This window comes from Rhipicephalus sanguineus, chromosome 8 (assembly GCF_013339695.2).
Source record: "Rhipicephalus sanguineus isolate Rsan-2018 chromosome 8, BIME_Rsan_1.4, whole genome shotgun sequence".
NCBI classification, from domain to species: Eukaryota; Metazoa; Arthropoda; class Arachnida; order Ixodida; family Ixodidae; genus Rhipicephalus; species Rhipicephalus sanguineus.
This window is the reverse complement of record NC_051183.1, coordinates 32708232-32724712: the sequence shown is the minus strand read 5'-3', so window position 1 is coordinate 32724712 and position 16481 is coordinate 32708232. Positions and strand designations below refer to the sequence as shown.

At 43.7% G+C, this 16481-nt stretch overlaps 1 protein-coding gene across 1 annotated transcript; it reads left to right on the top strand.

Annotated features, from left to right (window-relative positions):
* Nucleotides 1-2306: 2306 nt before the first annotated feature.
* LOC119401676 (uncharacterized) lies at nucleotides 2307-15239 on the top strand. The gene is made up of 5 exons (XM_049418187.1): nucleotides 2307-2490; nucleotides 2609-2886; nucleotides 6328-6489; nucleotides 8825-8935; nucleotides 14387-15239. The coding sequence occupies exons 1-5, from the start codon at nucleotides 2307-2309 to the stop codon at nucleotides 14936-14938; spliced, it is 1287 nt and encodes a 428-aa protein (XP_049274144.1). The 3' UTR covers nucleotides 14939-15239.
* The last annotated feature ends 1242 nt before the right edge of the window (nucleotides 15240-16481 follow it).

The window sequence follows — 16481 nt, the reverse complement described above, 5'->3', positions numbered from 1 at the left end:
AATTGTAGTCAAGTTGCTGCCGGTAGGGATCGAATGTGCAATCGTCGGATAATGCGTCCAGGGCTCTACCATTGCCGCAGCTCAAATGGCACAGCATCAGACACATTATCCTAATGTTGTAGGTTTGATTCCTACCAGCAGCAAGTGTCTTTTCATCCACTCTAATTTCTTCAGATTTAATCATAATTACTGCACTAATGTTAAGACTACTAATAATTTCCCCTATAACTTCTTTGGTTTCACTGTCTGTCTGCTTAGTTTATAGGTGTTTCATATTACATGCTCTTTGATAATAAATTTCTATTGAAGATCGGCATGTCCGTCTTTTTGTACATCCTTTGGTCTCCTTATTGTGCTCTTTCAACGTGAATTGTAAGTTGGCCCATTCCCAAACCTCCCTATTTCAAAATGGCGACAGCATCTGTTCGCACATAACAAGAGACCATACAGAAATTGCTTTCAGTCTCACGACGAGTGCGCATTCAAATGAAAACTTATCTTGCTCATTATAGTAGTGGCAACGAGTCGTGTGACATGTTCTCAGCATTCCGGAGAATCATTTGCATCACAGGATGGACTAGCAAAGTGGTTAGCCTAGGTGTGGGTCACCATCCCATTTGCAATTTTGAGTCGCTTAGTAAGTGCAGTGCGTCAGACATGCTATCAACTGTTTGGAGGATGACATATGGTAGTAGTTCTTCATAATGATGAAATACAGCCTAGGAGTGATGATGATGTACAGTAAGAGAATAAAGTTTCGTTCTGCGAAGATGAGCTTTTGTCCTTTTTTTTGTTGTCAGGACTTGAAGGTATGCTACGTTTTTCACGCTGAAGTATCAGATATGCTTTCAATTTGTACGTAGTTTAGGCACTCCTTTGTCATGCTTATGTTGGTTTTGTACTTTGATGCGTTCGTAAAAGATCTTCGACTTTAGGTACGTTAAAATCGGCGGCAAATTCTGCCAGCATAGTTAACAATGCTTTTTTTCCCTGCTTCAACCTGCTGGTTAGTTCGACCAATTTTGTAAGTCCCGTGAAGGTCGAAATAACTGATGTCACCTATAGTAGCCTATTTTAACTTCTATATTCAACTCCTGCTTGATCTTCGTATATTCTCTAATATCTGGTTTTATAACTTTAAAACAGGTTGAGGCATTGCTGTGCCTCGTTTGTAGCATGCAACAATGCATCAAAGCTAGGACAAGTAGCAACATGATGAAAGTCTCACTCTGCACATAATATAGCACTCTTTGTTTATTCATTAAACACACTTTCATTTTGGGACGTTAAACTGCAGATATTATTATTAAACACACTTTCAGGAACCAGAGGCACAAAAGAAAGGAGTGTGCAATTTTTGTTAATGTAATGGAATCAGGGGTGGCATGTCAGGGCCGGAATGGGACATTGTCATCTATTCAAAATGAATGGGCTGATAATGTTTAGTAAATCTCCGGAAAACGAGTGATGAACTGACCTAGTACACATGCATGTCTGTAAAGCGCAAGCTTCGTGAATACTCTGCGCGCGATCACCCACGTAGCCCATGCATTCACACTACCACAACTTGAAACACTGGCACTTCAGATGGTACTCAAGTTTACTGCAGGAGCATCATTACTCTACTGCTAGTCCTCTATACTACAGCAGGCATCACAATCTAGCAAGGATTATAACATAGTGTTATTATGATAGCAAGTATATGGACACTAAAGGCACATTTCTGCCATCACCGTAATGTTCCGTATGAAGTCCAAATCGATGAAATTGACTTGTGCATCGTATGTTTTATGTGCGAATTAAAGTGTGCGAGTGCTGCCAACGAAAGCAGCTAAAGCAGGAATGAGACGAGCTAGCAGTTTCCGTTGCATAAAACGTGCATGGAGAGAGGAGCTGGAACGGGGCCTGCGGGCTCTGGCAGTAAATGAGGGCTTTGACTGACCGAGTGCGAGTGCGGGCTGACCGAGTGTGGACTGACCGAGTGCGGCCTGTATCTCTAGAGGTGATCAGAAGATGGCTTATAGGCTTGCACATGTTGTACTCTCATTGAAAAGCTTTCATTCAGGCTTTCGTTCAAGCCATAGACACCACGAAGGTCACTTAGTCGCCACATTTGCCGCTTTTCTTAAAGCTGTGAGGTTCTAGCCTTACTTCGCGTAACATTCCAATTTGTTCTATTGTATTCGCCATTGCGGTGAAACTGTGACTTTTTTGATGTGTCACTTTCTGTCGGTACTTGCACGTTTCGCTCATCTTCAAAGGCATATCGTGCATCCGGTGCTGACTGTTGCGTCTTTCGCTCGCAGATGCCCACCGCAAAAGAGCACAGCACAGTTGTCAACGTCATGAACAACTCAACCTCTGCTAGCATCTTGAATGCCAGTGCGGTTGCAAGCCTGGGGATGTCGCCTACCGATCTGGTGGAGGTGCACCTGCTGGAGCTGCCCGATGTTGTTCAGGATACCATCTCCGCCGCCAAATCTACCCAAAGTGAATGCACGAGTCTGACTTCAACTGCCTGATGACGGTGAAATCAGCGAGGACACGTCGTCCGCCACCAAATCTAAAGAACAGCACCAGATGCTCGTGACACCGAGTAATCCTGCAGCGGCTGCTGCAATCGAACCAACCACACAAACCGCCCCGGCGAACGCGACTTCGCAGGAGAGTGCCAACCCGTGTCCGCCTGAGCTGCTTCTCCCGCATGCCAAGAAAGTGGAGATACTCGCCGACGTGCGCGCGGGCAAGCTCAGCAAGGCTGAGATAGTGTACAAGTACCACATACGTTGGGCCATCCTGTACGATGTCATAAGGAGCGCCAGCGAAATAGACGCCGAACAGAGGCGCCTCGGGCTGGCTCCCGAAACGCCGGACTCGCATCCGGTGGTGGGAAGCATGCGGCTCAAAGCGCGGGCCCGGCACTTCCAAGTCAAAGGAGGGCCAGCAGAAAGCACCGGGGGCATTTTTCATGTCCGAAGACTTGTACTTCAACCCTCCAAAGAAGCGCAACGTGCCGCCAGGGTACAGTCGAAGGCAGTATGTTCGCCTTTATGAGATGCATGCAAAAAGCAGTATTGTAAAGCCACATGCAAGGGTTTGCTTTCTGTCTTGTTGATGCAACGTTTATTTCAGAGTGTTTAATGTGGAAACCTTTTACTGACATACAGTATTCACAGATTGAAGTGTGTAACTACTGCTATGAGCAATTGCTCATGATAACCGCCTTATGTCGCTGTAAATCTGGCCTGTGATTCTGGCCTGTAATTGGGGCTCTGATATAAGTATTTGAGCCATTATTACACCAATACGACACGAACTGTCAACGCTGGAAACGAAAGTATGAGCATTAAAGGGGTACTGACACAAAAATTTTGGCCTCGCGTTTTTTTGCTTCAATGTGTTTCTGGGGGCCTGTTAGTCATAACACGGCACATCGTTTGCTGCAGCGCGCGACAGATAGTTAATTACAGGCTCCTCATTACCGATCAGTGTCAGTTTCGGTTTCAGAAACAACAAGCCTCCGGGTGCAACTATCACCACCTAGCGGGTGCAGCGCTCGATCACATCAGCACACAGAACTGTGACGCACTTCCGCACGGTTCGCGAGCAGCCGCCGATAAGTAGGCTGCTGGAGCAAACGTGGCAAAAAACATGACGGCTATGATGTCATCATAACTTGTTGCAGCGTGGTCACGTGAGGGAAGCAGGGGGTCCCCAAGGGTCCCCTTTTAGGGTGCCAGTAGCAGCGAGGGTGTCGATTGCACGCAAACTTCATAATTCATTTAAAATAACTTACAAGCTATATTCGCTGTTGGTATTTTACAGATGATATACGCATGTTCACCGGAATCGATCCCGCAGGCCATCTCGGCAGCGAAATATTGTGTCAGTACCCCCTTTAAGTAGGCCTAAATTGTTGCATTTCAATGCGTGAGTACTGTACATGAGTGCTACTTTCAGCCGTGCTTCAGAGAAGCCAAGTGACAATTTAGATTTACGTCTACTAGATACCACCCTCATGTGGTAAACACTACGTCAAGCGAACAGTGTGGTGTCTCAGACGTAATCTTGCAGAGCAGTGCAACAATATGAAGGGCATGACAGCTGCATAGCTGCGCATTGAGGCAGGTGTGGTTCTTCACTGTTTCAATACTACTGTTTCATTGTGCACAGGCACAAAAATGAAATCACAAGTTCCGTTATTAAATCCACAACTATTGACAAGCTAGGAAAAGCTTGTGATAGCAGGCGTTCACTGTCTTGAAGAAGGAAGGAATTTCCGTATCTCAATGCCAATTTGTTAGCACATGCCTAGGTGTTCCACTCTTACGCAAACTGTGACGAGGCCCTATAATGAAAGTGCCTGTGTGTGTCTCTTATCATGATCATGTTTCCAAAGTTTCTGCCAACCTTCGCAAGTTGTACTGATATACTGATGCAAGATGTTTGGAGCATGTTCTGCGATTTGCATCTCATTCCCTAAACACCAAATGCGCGCACTATTACGGCGTCTTATACAGTCCGGTGCTGCTTGCGAGTGTGCATCCGAGTCAGTAGCCACACTTCAACAAGAGCTTGATATGGGCGAGTTGGTTCATGTTGAATATCGTAGTTACAGCACAACAAATGTCTTTTCCCTCCTACATTTGTTGCGCTGTACCTACGATATTTAGGCACAGTCCGCTTGCCGTTTACTCATTGCCCGTGCTTCTCAATGAAATACCCCTGCTTCACAGTGGCGAAAAAAAGAGGTCACGGGCAGCTTCATCGCCGCCAATAAATCAGTGCCAATGGTACGCTTTGAAGCAGTAGCTGATGGCACAAAGGTTATGGTGTGTTGAACATTCGTGAATGTCAAGCGGGGATTTCGCTCACGAATGTTCAACGTGCCACAAGTTTTGTGCAAATGGGTTTACAACATCCATTCTTCTTCTACTGCACAGAGTTCATGTTCCAGATTATTGTGATAGGCTGATTTACTTTGCAACTCTCTCAGTTTAGGAAAAAAAATCTTGCTCCCCAAAAGGCACATGCAGAAAAAGTCAGCGCTTGTGTTTGTCATTCTTTCACTTCCTCGGTCCTCCCTTACCTGTACATATTTCTGCAGTTCACTGCTTCGCGCTGCTCATCGTCACCACGAAGCCAACTCGCCCACATCGCTATTCTTATGTTTTAAAAACTAGGTTTGATTATAGAAAAAACAAATGCGTACTTGAAAGGAGCACACAAATATGCGTAAACTCGGCAAGTTTCATTAAAAAATGATCAAGAAAAAAAAAGTTTTAAAGTGCCATGTTCCTCCTTAAAGGGCCCCTAAACCACCCAGAAGTCATAATTTAGTTGTGATGTTGCAGTTGTGCACGAGTCCACAACGAACACATGGCCATGAGAATTTTTCGAAACAGTGCTGTAATTGCCGAGTTGCACGCATTTGATGACCCGAAGGAGGCCCTCGCTCGTTTCACTCTTTCCTTCGCTATGCTTCACTCGTCGGCTCATCGCTCTTTGTGGCCGAATGCTCCTCGTCACCGTGCGAGGAGGAAGAGCGGTGAGTGCGCGTAGCTGCGAGCAGACAAAGAGGTTCTTTTTGGGGATGCCATGAGCAGGCAACATTGTTGACATCACGGTGAATGCTGAGGATTACCAAAAGGCCCGGAGAGGAGAAGGAATTGTTTCTTGCAACTTGTGGCACACCCGCAGCCCGTAGCGCTGCCGTGTTTGGCATTGTTGATCGTGACCGCATTCTGAACTCGACGCATGCGTTTGCTTGAAACGTTGGAAAATTATCAGAGGTGACAAAGGATAAAAACCAGCGGAAAACATGGGACACAGCGAAAAGAAGTCGACGGGACAGGCTGGCACTTACAACTGAACAGAGAACCTCGTTTGAAAGGCTTATTTAAACCCAGCGGCAACCACTCTGCGCATGTGTGAGCAACCATGCTTCGCCTAAAACGAAAAATAATTGCTCACACGTGTGCAGAGTGGTTGCCGCTGGGTTTAAATAAGCCTTTCAAACGAGGTTCTCTGTTCAGTTGTAAGTGCCAGCCTGTCCCGTCGACTTCTTTTCGCTGTGTCCTGTGTTTTCCGCTGGTTTTTATCCTTTGTGACTATGTACCAACTAGCCGAGTCCAACGCCTTGGTATCAGAGGTGGTTTAGGGGCCCTTTAAGTTGTTCTTATGTTTCCTTAGATTGGTGTTTAGTAGAATCGGGCCGATTAGTCTCGTTATCGACCTTGCTGTGGAAGTGTTCTAGTCTTAAATTAGGGTTTCTCTGCTTTGCAGTCGGGGTGACCCTACAGGGCTTTACCTCTTTTTATTTTGCAGCGCAAAATTACTCATGGAGGATTTCCCACAGCGAATACAAAGGCCAATGTAGGCAATATCAGCATCACAGCTCCAGTGACCACCACGAAGGAGACAGGCAAAGCCGGGGGCGGCACGAGCACGAAGAAATCAAAGCCTCCGCCAGCAGATCTGCGTGCTGTGGTAAGTATTTTTTTGACAACTTTTACGCGTTATTTGCGCTCTTGCTCTGTGGTTAAAGGGGTACTGACACCGATTTTCGGAGGGAAGTTTACTGTGCCTCCCATCTACAGAGATGGCTCTGGGCCAATGTGAAGGTCAGTCAATGTCGATAAGATACTTTAGAGTGACATTAAAGTCTTTAGATTTTTTTATGGTGCGCCTACTGACATCGACACTATTTTGACATCAGGCTACAGTCTCAATTCTGGTGACATCTTGCACAAGTATGACTAGTTGTGATGACGTTAGGTGCCAAAACATTCAAAACAGCCGCTTGTGTGTCGCCAATAGAGTCATGTTGCGGAACGGCCGTCGAAACATGACCACGAGAACATGACCAAAAAGGAACAGAAACTAGCTTTTAAAAACATACTGTCATTACTTTTTCAGGGTGCACTCATGTTTACCAGTACATTTTTTAGGCTCTTGAGAGCTTGGCCTTTCATTTGATGCAAAAAAGCGACAGCTGAAAATTTTCCTGTCGGTACCCATTAAAAAGGATGCATGGAAAACACCATAAAAAGATATCTTCCTCACACAGGATCCACAGTGACCGAAAATGCCTGCAAGGGTTTTAATTATTTTCTCAATGCTAATTGCAGCCATAGAATGCTAACGATAGCAGTAACTGATACGAGTGAAGACTTATTTCTTCAAACCTAATATTGCTGTCGTTGCCGAGATGTGTTCTACATTTGGCATTTGGGGCAGCATTTTCTCGGCTAAACTGATCTAAAGGGGCATTACTGGGCAGCTATAAGACAATGAGATAATTGTTTCAACAGAAGTGAACGTAGAATCAGCCACAAAAGTTTTAGGGGCCCATTTTCCACGACATGTAATTATGACTGCTTGAACTGCTCAATCACTGGGCCTTTTGCGTGCATGACGCGACATAAGTTCGCTTATGCTGCATTGTGCTTTGTGCTTAGTTTTACAGTGGCGGAACAGATAACCAACAACAAAATGAAGACGCAAGTGGCACCGCATACGTCTATTTTTTGTTGGTTATTTTGTTGTTTCACCAGTGCAATACTCAGTGTATAGTCATAAATGTACAGTACAATCCACTGTTGAAGGGAACACTCAAATGAGCAACTTTCATTTTGTTGGCTTCCTAACGGCTAGTGGATGCGGAAAGATTGTTTGTGCACGTTACTAGTCTATCATAAGGATTCGGAGCTGTCAACCACCAGTAGTGTTATCCAAATCTAAGCCATTATGCTTTTGTAGGAGAGCGATATCCGGACATACCCGAAACGCAAGTGTTCCCTTTAACAGTGGACCCGTCCGTACATCAACTATCCGAATTTGCTGTGTTGCTAAAGTGCAAATAGTGGAACAGAAAGACAGTGGTGAGCGTTAACTTCTCCAACTACGTCAAGATGGTGTTCATCCATGTCTCTCTTGTCCTGTTGTATGGATCGAACCTATGTACTCTTATAGCATAACCCCTCAAGGTGCAACGTCCACATATGTGGACGCAACCCCTTTTTTGCGAGTTTTTGGACTACTGGCCTAGGCAGAGCAAGATACTTCGCACATAGGATGTATTGAACCTGCTGCATAATGAATGTATCTTCCTTTAACCTCACTGTGCTGCGTATAACTGCAGTGGACTACATCAGTGAAGGCACTACAATGTTCGACTTGTCTTGTTCCAAGAACAGCATCAAAAGCATTATTTTTCTTTGCTCTGAGTGAATGCAGCCAAAAACACATTGCGTATGTATTTCTAGACTACGATATGATTCTCTTTGTGGAAAAATGGAACATGACTGACTGCAGAATAGTTAAACACAGTAGACTCATTAAACGGCGCCTGAAGGGACAAGGAAAATATGTTCTGTTTAACAAGAGTTCTGTTTACCGAGAGGTCAACACGGGTTCTGAATCCAGATTCGAAACAAACTATATCAGAGGCAGTTGTTCCATTGAAGCAGCATTTCCCTTTGCTGAGTCTACTGTAGTATTTAATTAGACACAAATTAGGATTAATTACTATGCCTTGCACAAAAGCACATATTACTTCATTATATTTTTTTCATTGTGTAATATCGAGCTCCTTATTATTATGTTGAGTGAATGTAACACATTTGCAGACGGTCTAACATAATTCACGCCTGAAGGGGATAAGGAAATTGCCAATCAGTCCAGTCTACCACCATTTGCGGTTTTGCTATAATGCAGTATTGAAAACAGCAGACTTTGTTCTTGCTTATAATCATCGCAGATGACTTCTAGCAGGTTCTAACTGTACTTTCCGCTTGCACCCCCCCTTCCCCCTCTCCTTCAGTCCTCGCAAACATTGCGCTCGCTTGGAAAGGGGTCACTGATGACATTCATGTCAACCACAAATGGTACTGATGCAATGACGCAAGTCAACCACAGACGTCAGGCTGACAAGGTAAGTCTGACAGCGTTAGAGAGCCTGCCTTTTTACCGCTATTAATCACCAAGTGCTGGTTTTTGCTGCTCAGTGTGTTCCAAGCTCCTGTGAATCCAACGACAATTAGGCCAAGGAAAGCATTAGGGGACATTAATTGTTGTCTTTAACTGTAGTGAAGTAATTAGCACGTAAATTGAAATGAATTTAAAGGGATGCGAAGCAGCATTGGGGGCGCACACCACGTTTCCGTTATGTTCACTCGGTGCTTACGTTAGTGTGTGAGGTTTGTATTTAGTGTTTGTGTTATCATTACGGTGTGTTTGTGCGTTGCTTTCCGTTAGCGCCGAGTGAAAAGTGGCGCCGACGTTGACGTTACAACTCGTCTGAACGGGAGCATAGCGAGAGTGACGAAAGCCAACCGAGCGCACGCGCTTATATACACATGAAATGGGGCAGGGAGAGGAGAGAGTGGGTTACAGGCTGTATTTGGCTGCGGCGCGGCTGCATCACGTGGGAGGAGAGGCTACGCCGTGGCTGCAGTGCGGGGGAGGAGAGGAGGGAAGGCGACCAAACACCTGTGTAAAAGACAATGCGCAGTGGAGCGCGGACGCCACCACTGCTGGACACAGCCCCGAGCAAAAACTGCTTCTCATCTAAAATGAACCATTTCGGTGCGATCCGATCCCACGACCTTCAAATTCCACATTCAGTGATCTACCAATTGAGCTACGACACATAATTCGAAGGTTGTGGATACCAATTTCCTTCTATCTAATTTTCTGTCAGATTCATTTGGTTGTGTTTAACAAAGAACCCTCGAAACAAGCCCCTTGAAAAAAATTCCCCTTCCTTTATTCAAGCACTTCTGTAGTAACAGTTGTGTGACGTTTGCACTTGGCAATCGGTTCAGGTTTTTGAATGCCATCTTGAGTGGTTGTCTCCATGCCTGTATTAAAGGGGAGCTGAAGTGCTTTTGGAATTCGGCAAAACTTCGAGGCTATCAAGGACCGACATCACTCTCGACGATGTCATAATTCTTTCCGCGGTTGTTGCAGCAGGAGCTTTAAAATACGAGTAAGAAAATTTTGTCTTGCTCCCCCCACGCGAGCTCGCTGAGAGTGTGGGCGTGGAAGCGAACTAACCTGAACTACGTCATCTTCAGTACCTTTGCGGAACTGCACTGCACTCCGGCGGAAGGTTCCCGCTGCTCGCTGATCGGAACAGCGAGAGTGCTGTTTATGCATCCAAGGCTCAAGTAAGTATAAAGATGCTGAAAGTTCTGCAGCTGGATTACAATATCTGCCATAACAACGAATAATCAAGCACGATGTGAACAATCGTCTCTTATATTCAACCGTGGCCTCCGTGACTAGCTTTGTCTGTGCGCTGTTGCTTGAGCCAATCACGGAGGCCACACTTTATCAGTGCTGCTGTTGCAGATGACGTGGCATACTGAAGATGACGTCACCACGTTTGCTTAGCATCTCAAGCCCTACCGCTGCGGCTACTGTTTTTTGCCAAAAAATGCTATTTGGGTAAACTTTTGAGAACTCTCACATCGGTTTTCGAATTCAGCAGGGATCAAATTGTGATTACCCACTTTTTTTTTTAGAGTGCTTCAGCTTCCCTTTAAGGAGGCCTGCAAAAGACAATTAGACGTTGAACTAGGACCACATTGTGTGTCACAGAAAATAATCTTTTTATTTTAAAATTAGTTAAATCTGATATTTTAGATGCCAAAACCATGATCCTCATATGTGGCATTCCATAGTGTACTACTCCAAATACATTTGTGATGACCTGATGTTCTTAATTATGCACCCACTGCATGCTGCACGTGCATTACTGTATTGCATTGCACCCATGCCGATATATGGCCGCCGTGGGCGAGGTCGAACCCGCAGCGAATGCTCTCTTGAACTATGTCCACTGTGAAAGCAATGTCAGTGCAGTAGCTCCTTGTTCTAACAAAATTGCTTTACTCAGTTTCATTTTCTTGTCCCACAGAGGCGCATGCACTTACACCAAAATACACATGTTGGACTGTTCACCTGTAGAGGCATAAAGCCCTGAGAACGTCGCTCATCCCTTTGAGTAGGGATGGACGAATATAGTAAATTTGAGGTTCGAAGTGAATAGTGATTTGGTCGAATAATTTCGAATCGAATACTTCGAATAGTACTCACCACATATTATTAAGAAAAATGAGCATTTTCGTCATGACCCTTGCACAATATTTTTAAGGATTGGAACTAGGTATGAGTGAATGTCACTTTTTTGGTTTGAAATGAAGCAGCCTTGAATAGTATCAAGCTTTGAATAGCAATAGGGTGCAAGTTATAAGTGATACAATACGTTACACTTTAAAAATTACTAGACTTAGCGCATATAAGCCCATATGACACGCTTTTAAACTTAAAGAAAATACGTACATTTAACCTTTAAGTGTGGCTTCGCGGCAGTGAAGATTTCCCCTGTATGGGTGGTTTCACGGCACAGCAACCAGATGCTGCAGCGAAACCACCTTTACAGGGAGTTATGTGTGGTCAAATATATACATATATTCGTTCATTTTGAATACTTTGAAATTTCGAATAATCTAAATTCGTATCAAAGTGAATTCGAATACTTTAATATTCGCCCATTCCTACATTTGAGTACACATTTGTGGTGCTAACTCTTATCACGTAATGATAAGACACACGAAACAACTGCTTGTGGGTATAAAAGTGTTTTGCTGCAGCTGAACATCACTATCAAGCATGGCTGTGTGTGTCAGTATACGTTTTATGGCTCCCAGTGCTCTTAGAAAGTGAATCCTGCCTTACTATAGCTGTTAGGAGTTAATGAAGGGCAGGTTTAATGTAACGCAGGTTATAAGAAAGTTCTCATCTTTTCTCGTTGACTCATCTGTACGAACGGTATAGGGTAAACGTTACAAGTATAAGTAAGTGTTTCAGAAGCTCTGTTGTGCTTAGACTAAGCGTTCGCATTACCGAGCATTTTGAGAGTCTCTTGGCTTTTAACAAAGTGTCGATTACAGCAAAATTCTTCACGAGGCGGGATTCGAACTCATGTACCCTCGATTCGAAGGCGAGCGTACGAACCACTCGGCTATCCAGGCATGCTAGCAGAGCATAGCATAGCCTTGTATATTATAGTGTAGCAAGGGGGTGGGAAACAGAAGTGAGGGTGAGGAGGAGAGATGTGATAGTGAGGAGGAGGGTGAAGAGGAAGAAATTCCACTACTCGCCACTGGTTCACTAAGAGAGACAGAGAGAGAAAGCGTTGGAAAGAAAGAGAGAGAGAAATAATGGGAATAAAGACAAAAAGACAGAAAGGCTTGGCACGACTAGTGCGAAGCTGCCGTACCAGGGAATGGGAATAGCAACGGCGGCTGCGAGGGGAGCCCAAAGCAATGGAAGCCCTACGCCAACAACAACGTGCCCGTAGATCTATGAGAGGTGCGAACGCTCGGTTCAGGAGTTTGGACATCAGTGTAGGGACTAACCTAGCTAAAGTCTAGCAACAACCTAGAAGCAACCAGATTAGACTTCAGAATTGTCCAGTTTTGTTGTTTCAAGCCTTGCACAGCTTAGTGCACGCTTCGCCAAATTTTTTTAGGCACTGATTTCAAAGATGCCGTTAGTGATCTAAAAATATTAAATAGCTTTTGTATTGTTAGGAGCAAGGCTTGTATCTAAACAGAGTTATAAAGCAAATCAGCATACCACAATAACCTGAAATACCATATGCACTAATATGAAAATGGATGTTCTAAACCCATTTGAATAAAAGTTATAGTACATTGAATATTTGTGACTGAGGCGATGTCAAGCTGGGAATTTTCTTCGCGAAAGTTCAGCGTACCATGACTTTTGTTCAAATGGGCCTAGAACATCCATTCTTGGTTTTACGGCATACAGTATTCATTCCAGGTAATTGTGATGTGATGATTTGGTTTGTAACACTAACAGTTTAGAAGTAAACCTTCCTTCCTAACCAGGTACATCGAATGTTTGATATTAGGGGCGAAGCTCCTTAAAGCGGCACCCGTTCGTCCCCGTCGTAGTGCGTAACCAGTCTTAACGCTAGTACCAGATCTTGACCTCCAAGGTGGTGCCGGTGGGAGGTTTCTCCTGTGCGTTGTTGAACAATAAAAAATTCGCAGCGTGCGCGTTAACTAAAAGCCAAATTCTTGTCTCTCATTCCCCATTAGCAGCCATTGGCATGTTCCAGTAGGAAATGTTAGTAGAAGTAGAAGTGTAAGTGTTAGCTAAAAGCCGACTTCTTCTGTCTCTCATTCCCATTAGCAGCCATTGTTTACCTCCAAGGTAGTGCATGGTGAGATTTCTCCTGTGCGTGATTAAACAATAAAAATTTTGTTCAAAACGCCGTTGATTGATGGAATAAACCAACGAAAGACGCCAGATGTTTTCTAAAAGCAAAACGAAAAGACGCCAGATGTTTCTAAAGCAAAACGAAAAGACACCAGCTGCTTAACGAAAGACTCCAGATGTTTTCTAAAGCAATGGTTTTCTAAACAATGAAAATTCACAGCGTACATGTAAAATTAAAGTGAGCTGCAAGTCGTCATAACTCTCATCGAACCTTTAGTATAAACGCGCTCGATCTCACGTCGGTGATGATGTACTGGGCAGAATTCACGGAAGATTCACGGTTTACCGATGAACCTCCGCAGCTTCGCCCACTCATCATCATTCACTCCGTGGATATGCTGTGATTTTTTTAAAAAAGTGCATACTTTACTAGGAAAATAATTGCACATTTAAGATCGGGATATACAGATACATAAGCTGTGAAAGTTTCGTAAAAATCTGCTCAAATATAAAACAAATATGTATCTAAAGCAGGGTCTGTCTTTAAAGGGACATCAAAGTGAAACAGTGGATCCATTTAGATCGATAAATTGTACTCTGAGAACTTTAATATCATTAATTTCACCGCCATAGGTTTATTAGAGAATAAAATCAAGGTCAAAGATTTATATTTACATTTCGCACCAAAATCTCCGCCTGTGACATCACGAATTTCAAAGTGTATTTTTCGTATATTAGTGATGTTGCTTGAATGAAATTTCTTGAAACATGGTATTTTAAGTGTATGTCCCTCTCAGAGGACAATGCGCTTTATTTTTACTGATTAGGAATTACTTTGGACCTAGTATACGTGGTCAAAATCTGCGACGTCATGGCGCTTGGTGCGGCAATTTCAAGGTGACGTTGCCAACTGCATTTTCTTTTTTGCGCGTTTTCTAGCTTACCAAGTGTTCTCTCACGGCAAGTGAGGTAATTTTGGAATTGTGAAAGAGTAATTTACTAATATTAGAAAAATCTTTTCCGTTTTAGTGTCCCTTTAATGTTGCCGGGCATCAACAGCACTCGACTGTGCATAACACACTCGGTTCTTTCCGGTAACACGCAGGTGCGATCCTCATTTCTGTTGTAGGGTTCAAGCACCGCTACGCGGGACTTCCAGAAACTGCTGTCCGAAGGGAACCCAGATGGTGACGGCGAAGGCGCGCGGTCACCAGAGCACTTGCGACACCTTCATGGCACGTACGGCTACAGTAAGGCAAATCGTGGCAAAGTCATCGGCACTCGTCGGTCAAACGCTGCGCCTTCACCCCAACCAGAATCCATGACTGAACCCATGGGTGCGCCGGCATCCGCACAGTCGCCCGGCTTCACTGTCACGATAATCAAGCAAGAAGTCGACAGTGATGCTGAAGATGTCATGTATGATCCTCTTGTTGTTCCAAAGCAGGAACCTCTTTCACCGCAAGAAGAAGAACACTGTGATGACTTTGAAGAACACTGCGATGACTTTGAAGAACACTGCGATGACTTTGAAGAACACTGTGATGACTTTGTCATGAAGTGTGAGGTGGACGCTGATGACAGTGACGAACAAACTTTGCAGCCACCTCCACCTGTTGTTACTAGCACTGTCAGCCAATGGGATAACGTCACTGTGAAAACAGAACCGCCATCTCCGTGATGCACTGTAGATGTGACTCATAATTTATAGGTTTCACAGGCAACGTGAAGCAAGCTTAAATAAGAACATACTTCTGTGCATTGATAAAACTTGTAGTAGGCACATATTGTTTGATGCCACCTATAGAAACCTTCAGTATTTTTGGTGTGCTTAATAACGGAATGATTAAAACTAGTTACTTGATGTTTTCAATATAAGTTCCATACAGCACATTTTGAAAAACCACTTTCATTTGCAATGAAAAATTTTTTCTTTTACTCTTGTTTTATTCACAATCTAAATAAAGCAACTTCAGTGCGAATGCGGTGGGCTACTGTGGCTTTTCAAAGAAACAGTGCGCTTTGTTTTTGGCAAATAAGCTGTGCAAAGTGTAACGCTTTATTAAACGTGCTGTTAAACTTATGCTGTTGAGTGAGATGTGGAAGCTTGGTATCCAAAAATCATTCCAAGTATTTTTTTACTTGCTGTGTTGCTAGAAGCACTGGCTGTTATTGCACACAGGGTGGATTGCCGTTGTGCTTATTCCTTCTTTTGAAAAAAGTGGGAGCAGAGAGTGCGGATACTGAAACAGCACTTGTCGTATGACTTACAAAAGCAGATGAGACTACTTCATGTGTAATACAGTAGACGCTCATTACATGAAACCTGAAGGGACTGCGACAGTATGTAGTGCTTAAACAGGATTTCCTACTGCTGCGGGGACCAGAATTCAAGTACGAAACTATAATCGTATTAGAGGCAGTTGTTTCGTTTAAGCAGCAGTTCTGTTTAAGAGATTTCCATTTACTGAGTGTCTACCGTATATGGCATATACATGTGTGCTATAGTATACTAAGATGCGGGCATACATGCAAAATTTTATGAATACACCCAAGACATCTTGATAGACACCCTAAAACCTGTGCTGCGTTAAGGTATCTGCAATTTGCACATCACACACCACTCATTGGGAACAGCATGATTGAACTTCACAGAAAGCAAGCACCCATAAGACTTCCTGTAAGAACCATATTTTGTATGTCTATACTGAAATTCGTGCATTGTTTCACAATAATCCAGGTTTCATGAAAAGCATGCCAACTAACTCTCATAATGTTGTGTTCATAATGATGTAAATATGCATTGTCAATAGGTACATTATCATTAAAGTGTTGTTTTGAAGGTGGGATGAATGTTACTGTTGCAGTGGCGGTAGCAAGGTCTGTGAAGCAAGTTTTCTAGAGACAATAGCCCAGTGAATGCGAGGAAACATTTTATGGACAAGGAGGGCGTATGTGTACATGTTTATGCACATATTCACACTGTACACACGCGAAATTTCATGAAGGCATTCAAAGGACAAGAAATGCACAAGAAAGGTGTAAAGAAAAAAACTATGATTAAACATGCGCACACATCTCAGCATAGAAGTTTGTTGGATGTTAGGTGACGTTTGCGCGAAGTCCCAGCCAGACGATTAAGTTGTCACTTCTCAGTAACTAAAATACATAAGCAGGTTGCCCACGGTCTGTACTTGGCAGTAAAGATGGTAAACGATTGTCTG